We start from the raw sequence: 11,586 nt of genomic DNA on the forward strand, positions 1-11,586 counted from the left end.
CACCTTGCTTAGTATGATGTCTCAGTGTCTCTATTATACCTCCTCTGGTCTTCAGCATGCTCTCTCCCCAAGTGGAGGAACATTACTTGCTGTTTGGCACAAAAGAGACCCTTGGAATCCACAAGATTCCAAGTCCCTTGCTCTTCCAAGAGGATTCGGCGTCAAGTCTTGTTCATTCCATCCGCCCTCTCCAGTCCCCAAATGTTTTCAAGTGAGGGGATTCAGTATGTTCCAATCTGCCAGGCAGGTAACAGCTAGCAGAGGACTTTATAAATAGCAATTCTTGCTTTTAGCTGTGAATGTCCTAGGGACAGAATTCTGGCTATCCTTTCTGTAGGCACTCTACATAGATAACCTAAAACTGAAGCTTCACTGCATAGCAAAAAAAAAAGAAAAGAAGAAGACCAACTTCTTCATTGGGTGGAGCAAGGGAGCACCCAGGCGCATCGCCTGGTATCTGCTTAAAACAGGAAAAGAAAAATGAACAACTAAAACAACCCTGAAGTCCAGCAGTTGCACAGATGCCGAGGACAATCGTAGCAGTAGGATAATTAACAGGATGGAAGTTGGTCGATATCATCTTTGTTCTCTGCTTCTCCTGGGGGTCTTTTCAGGTAAGGTACTATTGGAGGCTGTGAAAAAATGTGGAGATCCAGACTGGTAGCAAACTCTACCAGGTAAAACTCTTTCCTCATTAGTTTCACGGAAAGCTTCACCTGCTTGTTTTGCGTTAAACTGTCTTTAAAAGACCAAGGAGCAATGGGGATGGTAGCTTGGAAGGTATAGGCGTAAGATTGGGCAATTCTATGCTCTAGGTTCTAAGATAAATCCCAGAAGTCAATCAGTTTCATAAATGGGAAAGGCTTGTGTATGTTTGTTGTGGCCCTGATTCCTGATGACGACATGGACGAGTCCCTGCGGTTTTCTGGGCAACGTTTTCAGAAGTGGCTTCGCTATTATTTTCTTCCTGAAAGAGAGTGACTGGCCTAAAGTCACCCAGCTGGCTTCATGCCTAAGAGAGGACCTAGAATTCAGGTTTCTCTGCCCCTACTCCAGCATCTTCACCACCACACCAAACTGGCTTTCTTTATTGTAGGCTAAAACGTGAACATTGTACCCGAACCTGGAAGAGGTATTCCAGATGAAGGCATTCCATCAGTCCTGAAAGAAGTTTCAGGACAGACTAATTTTAATAGGCGGGGCTGTAAGTGAAGTGTTATACGGAATGAAAGAGACAAAGTTGGAAGTAATAAGGGCTTTTCTTATAATTACAAGGGGATTGGCAACAATCTGTCATATGTAAATAGTGCAAGGGTCAATCTTTTGTATCTCTAGGTAGACCAAAGCAAGTGGAATATTAGCCTGGATTCACGTAAGGCGTTTCCTCTGTTCTCTGTTCTTTGCTATTTGAAAGGCATTTTCATACTGAAGATTCAATTTGACAATATATTTAAATGGAACTGCTGAATTAAAACTGCTTGATTAGTTAATTAATTATCTATATTGAATTATTTATAACCTCCCAGTTTGCCTTATAAAAATCCCTGTCCCAGAAGAGAAGCACTATAACTCCCCTTATTTTGACTTTTTTAAACATTCAGATGAGGTCATCTTACCTCTTTGTTAATCGATATGTCTCTTCAGGTTTTGTGTCGAGGAGTCCTTAATAAAAAAGTCTTATTAAAAAAATGTTGTTGTTGTTAGTTGCCGTTGAGTCGTTTACGACTCATGGTGACCCTGCGTATAACAGAACGAAATGCTGTTCGGTCTGGCGCCATAGGCCTGACTGTTCCAATGTTTGCATCTGTTGTTGCGGTAATTGTATCAATCCATCGCATTGAAGGTCTTCCTCTCTTCTGCTGGCCCTTGACTTCACCAAACATGATGTCCTTTTCAAGCGATCGGTCTCTCCTGACGATGTGCCCAAAGTATGAGAGTCTAAGCCTAGTTATCTTTGCCTCTAGGGAACATTCTGGTTGTATTTCTAAAAAAAATTAATGCCCTAAAAAAAGTAAAGGGGCAAGGGTGGGTTGAAATGAATATTTGCCTGTAGAATCTTATATAAGCCTACATAGAAACAAATCAATCTTAGACAATAGGTGCCTGGATCCAGATAAGTTGGTACAGAATTGTATCCTTAGTAGATAAAGGTAGAAATTAAAATTACTGCAACATGATGAAATGGATACTGTACAATATCTATTGGATATATACACATCTGGTTTAAAACAAACCATATTGAACAAGCTGGGAACAAGAGAGTTAATCTTTGCTTGTTGAGCCAGTGTCTGGGTTGCTTTCCTGACTTTTTAAATTATTTTTATATTGCACAACCATTGCTTAGCTGGAGGCTTGAACAGGACCCAGAAACCAACCAGAAATGTCAGGAAAACACACCATGAATTGTTGTTTGCACATCATACTTAATTACAATGCAGTCAGTAAATCAACAACTGAATCAGGCTGTCATTTCCTGTCAAAATAAACTATGGTTTATTCAGACAAGCCTCCCTCACAATGCTAAGCCAAAGACAAAAAAACATATTGTGGCTTAGTATATTTTTTCTTGCTTTTTTATTCATGCTTTTATGAGTATTTTGTTAAGAATACAAGATGGAGGCACAAGCAAGATCCCCAATGATGGAATCAGCATTGAAGATCGTTATGTTTATTCACACTAAATACCATTAACTGTTCATCCATCAACATAACGAATAAACTTTCTTATGGTACACTGATTTGGCATCATTATCCAATAGAGGTTGTTGGGAGAAGTTTTCAAATTGAACCTTTATGAGTAGATTTGGGCCTCAACATCAGATAAGTAAAATATCTGTAAAGATTTAGGACAAGACTTTGAAAGAGACAGATGATGTCTTTATTGACAAATGATATCTGTATTGATCAGAAGTACATTTCTAATGACCAACACCACTGAGTTTAAGGGTGATTACTGTATCCTGAATAAATATTCAAGAATGTACAGTACAGTCATTTGCATATTGACTCAGACATCATTCCACTGGGTTAGTGAGACCTACTTCCAGGTCTTTCCATAGTCCATAGTTTCTTTTCTTAAAGGTTTCTCTAAAGCAGTGTTCAGCAACTTTAAAATGTTTAGACTTCAATTCCCAGAATTCTCCAGCCAGCATGGCTGGCTAGGGAATTCTGGGATTGAAGTGCACACATTTTAAAGTTGTTGAGGTTGAAAAACACTGCTCTAAACCAATATTCCCTTAAGCCCTGTCAGCCCTCCAATGTAGGCCAGGTCAGGAAACAGACAATACATGAACCATTGGAACTCTTTTTCTGGAGGGTTTAATAACACTCTTGAAAGCCTGACAGATTCTCTCTTTCCTGTCTTATATTAAAGAAAATCAAGCCAGGGCAATCTTGAGTTTTTTCCTCACCCCATTCTGTCTAACCAGGCTAAGCTGGTTTTACACCATGGTGGTTGAATTTCTTCTTCAAGGCCATCTCTGGACAGCACTCACTTTGAGAGCTACAGTCCCCGAGAAGACTTCTCAAATCTGGTTCCAGCTAATTCTGCAAGTCTTCTGCATACCTCCAACGGTGGGCCATAAAATTTCCCCCTTTCAAAAAGTGGCTCTCTTCTGTTTCCTGTCAACAGAGGCAGGAAAAAGGAACTAAAACCAGCAGCAGCCCCTCAAGGGATGCTAGAGGGGCAGCGTTCTATCATGGAGATGTGGTTCAGTGGTCTTACCCGCAGGGAAAGAACTCTGGGGAGAGTTTGTTATTGGAAAGATTGCAAGATATATTGGGGAACGAAGGTGGGTGGGAGTGATCTTTTTTTTTTTTAATTTTTGTGCTGGCCTTCTTCTTTACCCTGACATACAAATATTCAGTGAGATTTCCTCTGGTCCACCTTCTAAATTTTCATGCGTCCAGCTGCCATAAAAGATCCAGACTGGGTTCTCACATTGCTGTGGTTTATTGACTTATGAGTCGGTGTGTTGGGTGAATCCACCACTATGGTTGGTAAACTTTAGTTTGTGGCTTAGGGTATTGTGTAAAACGTAGCCAATTGTGTTTCATTCAAGGAACTAGGGCTAAGCATGTGAGAAGTCAATCAATAATCAATTATTTTTGCAATTAACAGCTCTTACATTAAATGAAATTGCATACAATATATTGTCAAGTTTTACCCAGTGCATGCCAATAATCACTCTCCCAAAATCAAAGTCATATGTTCCCATACAAGTACAAACGATCCTTCTAGGCAGTGACAATGTAAACAGAGAATGTAAATAGTTCTGCATGTACTATATTTTGGTTCTGCTGTAATCTCATTGTTTCCTTCAATGTGCATTGTACACCAACATTTTTCCCTTCTCCCATTTGCAGGTTGTATTTATGGAAACCTAACTATTTATACCACTAACGTAATTCCAGCAAGAGAGCAAGTCGATAGCACCGATCAAAATCCTGGAAAAACAAAAGACCGCGTTCTAACTACTCAGACTGTGGCAGCGGAGAATAACATTCAGAATTCCAAGTCTTTGATGGAACATCTTTCCCAGGTTCCCATAATTGTGAAACCTGTAGATACCTCTCAAATAATTTTTGAAGGGAGATCTGCCACTCTGGAGTGTAGATTTAAGGCCCCAAGCGAGGCAAAGGTCTCCTGGAGAAAATCTTGCTTCCCAAATTGTAGCAGCAGCTTGGAGGTCCACAGTTCCAACCACCACAAGATCTCTGTAGACACCGCTTACGGCTTGTCAACACTCTCCTTCCCTCAGACCCAAAAGAATGATACTGGGATGTACTACTGCTTTGTATATGCTGGCAGCAGTCAGGGGAAATCATGTGGAACATACCTATGGGTCAGAAGTGAGTATAAGCCTCATACTAATAAGGGTTGAATGGTTATCTTCTGCAAAAGGATAGCATGGGCACAGATGATGTACAGATGTTGGTCCCAGTTTTTGATTGATTGATCGATCGATTGACTATGTGCCATCAAGTCGGTGTTGATTCTTAATGACCACATAGATAGATTGGCTCCAGGGTCTTCCAATGGTGCGCTAAGTTCCCTTATAATCCAGTAGGTACACTTTGCTGCTGGTTGCTCCATTTTTCTCTTTCTTTCCACCACCTTTCCACCTTTCTCAGCATTATAGACTTCTTTAGAGACTAGGTTAGACCTCAACATAAAAAGCCAGGTACAGGCTAGTCGATGGCGCTTAGGAAGTTTGAGGACTGATCTTTGCTAGATGTATATAATGCCTTTCCTCTAACAGCTCATCCTCCAGGGTTTAACTCAACAAGTTTATGAAGTGTATAGTGTGCTAAGCTTGGACTGAAGATTCGAAGTTCTGTTAAGGGGTAAATCTTCCTGGACAATCTTGTGCAAGTCACTGTCTTCAAAGGTTACTCTGGTTTAGAGAGTAATTGATGTATGACAGAAGAATAGGACCTTGGCAAGGAAGACTGAATAACATAAAACTTATTATTCAATCCTACGTGTGTTTCCTCAGAAGTAAAACCTACGTATTCAAATGCATTTCTACCATTGAAAGGGACTCCCAGACTTTTAAAAAAAATCATTTTTAAAAGATTAAATCTTATTGATGCATTTTAAGGAAATACTATTGATTTCCCGTGTTCAATATGTACTTGGCATTTTCCTCTTCTCAGAATCTTTAGCACAGCCAGCAACCTTTAGATTTAGCATTTTTATTTGGTATATTTTTATCTATTATCCACCCCCCCGAACAACTCTGTGGGGCACATTGGACTAAGCGAGAATGACTGGCCCAAAGTCACCCACTGAGCTGAGATTGAGCATAGGCTAAAATCAAAGTCCAATTCCAACACTTTTACCACCATACTAACTCTCATTAGTTATTTATTCAGTTAGATCTGAAAGCATTCAGAATTAGGGGGAAAGTTTAAGAAAATAAGAATGCCTAATTTGTCAGCAAATTGGAGATCTTTCCTTTTCATTGTGCAGTAACACACACACACACACACAGAGTTATTTCAGCTCTGAGCTTATCTTAATAGTCCCTGAGTTGCAAAGACATCTTCAGTCATTCTATGGCAATTCTTTAGAAATAAAATCTTCAGTGGAAAAATATAGAAATGGCCTTTGGAAGGACTGAAAGCCCAGACACAGTTAATAAGGAAGTTAGTATTGGTTGATACAAACATAAGGTCTAAAACTGATTGGGACAACAACGAACAGTGGACTTCATATACTGTAGCAAGAAATCCTAGGGGGAAAAAAAGATTGGAAAGAGAAACCTGTATCACTCTCTGAAGATGGGTGAGTGAAAAATTCTTTCCTTATATAAATTATTGCAGCCTAAATACAGATGATTGGTAACCACTGTAGTAACTTTTGATTGTGAGCATGGGAAGACTGGATCAATGCTGTTGGCTTGCCAAATAATTAAAACCATCTAAGAATGTCTGCGCTTCCCAGTTGCCTTATCAAATCCCTCATCCCTTGGCAGGAACGTACAAGCTATATATGTCCCTCTCGTGTCAGTTAGAGAATAATTGGAATACGGTGATTGGTGAAATAATAGATTAGTTACTAGTTATTAGTTACTAATGGAAGCAAAGGGTTAACTAGTCACTTCCTCATCTTGTATTGCAGCCTCAAAAATTGCCTCTGGGGTCTTAGCCAGATAGGGATCACTGCAAGGTTCTTGAACTAAATTCTTACAGAAATTTGTATTTGTATGGGTTGTTACTGTAATAAATTCAGAGAATGGGAATTAAGATGAGTTCTAGATATTGAGAGATGTATTTTTTTAGTTGTATGCTCTTCCACAGAACTTTGATCCCCCATACAATGGTTTGTCCTTCAGTCTGGTCCAAGATTACACTATCTCAGACAGTCTTTTTTTAAAAAAAATATGCTCCATCACAATACACTGAATTGAAACTTTCATTTCCTTTTTGAAATTGCTACTTGTCTGTGATATGATGCACCACTAGCCCACACATCATGTAATCTGAAGTTTTTAAATTGTCAGGAAGTGTCTGCAGAACCTGTTGGAGAAAGGGACTTCCTCATAGGAGAAACCCAGACACCTGGTTTGGCACAGGAGAACTTAGAACTGAGCAGGCAAGGGCTCTAGGAGACCGCATGTACCAGGTCATCTACGTTCTTCTAGGCATTAAGGGCACAGATACAGAGACATTTACGTGCATATAATACATCAACATTATGGGGCAAATTAAGCAAGACCAACTTAAGTCTAATTGGTTTCATCGATACTTGAGTTAATGGACTGGGTCTGGGAGTGGGGAGATGGGCAGTGATAAAATTTGATAAATAAATACATACATACATCAATGCATCTAATCTTCTGCTGATTAGAATGGCGAGTGTGCCAAGCAAATAACATCCACAAGTTGGCTATGTTTAACTAACATGCTTTAACTGGTTACTGAACTAACTAACCCATTTTCTGGGTGTGGTGAAAGGTCCCCTATGCAAGCACCGAGTCACATCTGAGCCTTTGGAGGGATGACGCTTTTGCAATGCTTTCTTGGCAGACTATAGCGGGGTGGTTTGCCATTGCCTTCCCCAGTCGTCACCTTCCCCAGCAAGCAAGCTGGGTACTCATTTACTGACCTCGGAAGGATGGAAGGCTGAGTCGACCTGAGCCGGCCACCCAAGAATCCACCTTCCTCTGGGATCGAACTCGGGTCCTGGGGAGAGTTTCGGTTGCAATACTGCCTCCTACCGCTCTGCGCCAAATGAGGCTCTACAATATAATAAACCAGAGAGTAACTAAATGGCCAGTGGTTACACAATGGTTACACTGTATGATAAGTCCCACAACACTAACCAAGATTAAAATTAGCTAAGGTTAGCATGTTGTGCAAATGCAGCTGTGGGATTTATATTTGACCTGCTTATGTTTATTGTGTCAACACAGTCTTTTTGTCAAGGTGTTTGCCACTATGCTATCTGACAAAATGACCCAAGGGAAGTAATAGTAGTGCAGTATCTATTATTTGCAGCAAGATGGGTTGGCATTGTAGATGATTCTGGAAAACAGAATTCCAAATGGGTGGTAAATAGGAAGACCAGGAATGTTGTCAGGTTTCCAAATCAACTGTCTGTTTCTGGCTGTCTTCTAGGACCTCGCCCCATCTCCTTCCTGAATATGAGTGAATCCATAAAAAACAAGATTATCACAGTAGAGGGATTCCTTCTACTTATCTGTGCCATTGGTCCTGGTCTTTTTCTACTGTTCAAGGTGAGCTGTTCTTTCCCTCCACGCATCACTTCCACGCGTGCATATGTGGTGCCCCTTTCGGAATCTACGTGTGCGTCGTTTCCAGTCACCTGATCTTGTTCTGCTTTTGATCACTATGTTAAAACGTGTTCTGCTTCCTCACAGATGCACTAGCAGACCGTCTACTGGAAACATCAACTTGTTTGAAAAGTGACATTAGGAGGTTTCCTGAGGCTAAATTATTCTTGGAGTTATATTTTGGATTTCTTTTCAACATTTTTTTCACAGTGTGGATATCACATCAGATCCAGTTGGCAATAGTCTAATTAACTGTTCCCATGAAATGGAATATCACATAGACAAGCTGTTAGCTGTACTTGTTGGGAGGAGTGTATAGTTGTTTTCTCAAGATAAGATTCGATTGATGCCTGCTTTTAGTAGAATATTCCTGCAGTATTGCATTGATCTCTTTTCTTCCATCATTGAATGCAAAGCATCATATGTAGGTCTCAGTTTTTCATCTGGGGGTTAATCAGGCCCAGACCGTTGGCATAGGCAAACAAGCTGCATCCTGTGTCTTAAATCCGTGCCCTAATAACTGTCAAATATTTGTTGTTACATACCCATTTTCACATGAAAATCTGGGCGCAGAACTTAAAACTGGTCTTCTACAAATATGAGGTTAAGTCAGGACTTACATATGCTTAGATATTGATGGGACAAGTTGGCCATGGCTAGCATAAATCCTGTCTACTCTATTATGGTAAATATTGAATGAAATGGTTTAAAAAAAATTCTTCCCATTTATTCCCCAGAATGAAGCTCTGTATCCAAGCTCCCCATTATATCTGGAAGTTTAATTTACTCAGCTATGTGACAAGGCCTATTCGAACATGTGTCCTGGTTTACCAGCTGCCTATGAATAGTTTTTCCTGGATGATTGTATTTATTTATTTAAATTGATTTATATGCCCCCCATCTCACTAATATGACTCTGGACAGCTAACAAAGGTTAAAAAATAATGTCTCTATAGATATAAAAATCATATGACAAAATGAATGCTGAAGAAGCCATACACAAGCAATGTGGGTTCAATTACTCTCCCAACGCCCATGCCCAGGAACAGCCAGGTCTTCAAGGCTTTCTGAAACACGAGCAGGTCGGGATCATCCTAATCTTGGGCGGTATGGTCTTCTAGAGGGCAGGCACAACTGGACTGCTGGATGGCAGTCCCTGATCAGCGGGACTCAGAGCATGCCCCTCCTAACCAACCCAATAGGATGCTTAAGGGCCCTCACATTTGGCCCTTAAGCATCCTATATTGACTATGTTTTTTATCTGGGCATAGTATAATACGTAAGTACAGTACTAAAGCATTTTTTACTAACTTCACCAAAACTGAAGTTAAGTATAGGTCTTAAAGCATATTATTAGTTCACTTCTTAGTGGATCCTAGCATCTTCTTGCCTCATTTGCAGAAGAGATGGGAAAATGAGCGCCTCTTGAAGGCCAAGAAGAAAGCTTGTGAAGAAGAGAACCTGTATGAGGTAAGTCAATGGAATGTAGGCATATTGCAGAAGCAAGGGAGATGAAGTAGTATTGTATGTAACAGTGGAAATAGGAATTCCTGTTTGCAGGCCTGTTCTGTTGCAATCTACTCACTCAGGACACAGGAATACATAGTGTAGCAAGATGGAGCCATGGCGGTGGTGCACAAGAGGGATCCCTGATATTTGTACAGTAACGGAAAAATGATGGAAGTTATTTTTACAATAGGAAAGATGTTAATTTCTATTTGGTGTTATTTTTTATTGTATATGCTGTATTTGCAGTCCATGCTTAGCAATCCAAGGTTAGACCAGCTTGCTTAGGAGTTAGCCTTGACTTCCTCAGTACGACCTTCAGAATAATGAGCTTTGTCCCTCTTTTTTAGGGACTGAACCTGGATGACTGCTCAATGTATGAGGACATCTCCAAGGGTTTACAAGCTACCTACCAAGATATAGGCAACGTCAAAGTGATTGATTTACAGCTAGAGAAACCAGAGAAACCATGATTTAAAAAAAGCTTGTCATTTTCTAAAGTTTATTGAACATTTTATTTTAAAATGCTTTCTTGATTTCTCTTGCTGATGTGTATATATGTAATGGTGAAGGGATTTTGTATCTTTCTGGTTTTAGAGAATAATTTGTATTATTAGAGTTTTAATCTTCAGTAGGGAAGTGAGCTCTGCATTGTCAAAAACTGGCTTGAATAGAATACTGTAAATGAAATAAGCAAAAAGATATCCTTTGGTGTTCCAAACAAAATATTCTGATAATATATTCATCTGCTATTTCATAATTCGCTTTCTGATTCCTGATTACCAATATTTTAAAGCATCTCTCTGAGATTCTGAAACATAAGCAAATGGTTAAATATTACCTAGGGTGACATTTACAATTGATTCATTCCTTGTGCTTGCTTTCAACTTCTCAGTTTGTGTGAAAAGAAGCATGTCTATAAACCATATTTGTATTCATTGCAAATTAGTATTTTCTCTTCTAGATTGAACATTTGAAAGATTATCTCATATTTGTAGAAAAACCTTGCTGTGGATGGTGCTAATTGTGTAGTGGGTATGTTCTCTCTAAGGAAACAAAGAAAAATGTCATCACACATCCCAACGTCTAGAGTAGCTGCATATAACCCTTTTTAAATATAAGCCTGGTAAAATAAACAAATGTCTCATTTTCCCTGCAAGAACATGAATGGATAAAGGTATTTGTGGTGCTTTATATGAAGAAATAAGATGTAAGAAGAGGTCTAGGAAGTCCAGCAACAGGTCTATATTCTCCTTGGTAGAACATTGACTCCTGTAACATCTGCAAATTTTTTTTAAAAAGGAACAGGCTGGAATGACACGGATGAATAAGCCATTGCAATGTTTCTCCTCACTGTTTATTTGCCATTTTAATGCTTTCCCATTCTTTAGGGGGAAATATAGCTTTATTTCTACTGCAGACTTGTGAATAAAGCCTTTTCCTCATTTTCTTCACAGAGCAAACAGCAGCAAAAACAAGTGATGAGATTTGTGGTGGTGGGATAAATTTCAAAGACCATGGGTTTTGGCTTTAGTGGGTGCCAACAACTTTCATGGGATAAGTCTTCAGCACTTGGCAACATTTTTAATTCAAGCCCTGTTGTATTCCTAGGGTGATATAACCATAACTTGATTGTCCCTTTTTCTGATTGTGAATTAGGATTTTAATAAACTAAACTTTATTTTATGACTCAGGATCTATGGCCTGGATATATTGTTCATTGAAGATGTGTTAGATTACTCATATAAAAAATACCTCATAATTTATATTTATGTATTTA

At 39.4% G+C, this 11,586-nt stretch overlaps 1 protein-coding gene across 2 annotated transcripts; it reads left to right on the top strand.

Annotated features, from left to right (window-relative positions):
• Positions 1–451: 451 nt before the first annotated feature.
• CD79A (CD79a molecule) lies at positions 452–11,492 on the top strand. Of its 2 annotated transcripts, none has more exons than XM_063312116.1 (5): positions 452–614; positions 4,366–4,851; positions 8,125–8,243; positions 9,705–9,770; positions 10,157–11,492. In XM_063312116.1, the coding sequence occupies exons 1-5, from the start codon at positions 560–562 to the stop codon at positions 10,277–10,279; spliced, it is 849 nt and encodes a 282-aa protein (XP_063168186.1). In that variant the 5' UTR covers positions 452–559; the 3' UTR covers positions 10,280–11,492. The 2 variants fall into 2 exon arrangements, with proteins under 2 accessions (XP_063168186.1, XP_063168185.1); XM_063312115.1 differs by having other exon boundaries at positions 457–614; positions 9,702–9,770.
• The last annotated feature ends 94 nt before the right edge of the window (positions 11,493–11,586 follow it).

The sequence above is a fragment of the Candoia aspera genome, chromosome 10 (genome assembly GCF_035149785.1).
Source record: "Candoia aspera isolate rCanAsp1 chromosome 10, rCanAsp1.hap2, whole genome shotgun sequence".
Taxonomy (NCBI): Eukaryota; Metazoa; Chordata; class Lepidosauria; order Squamata; family Boidae; genus Candoia; species Candoia aspera.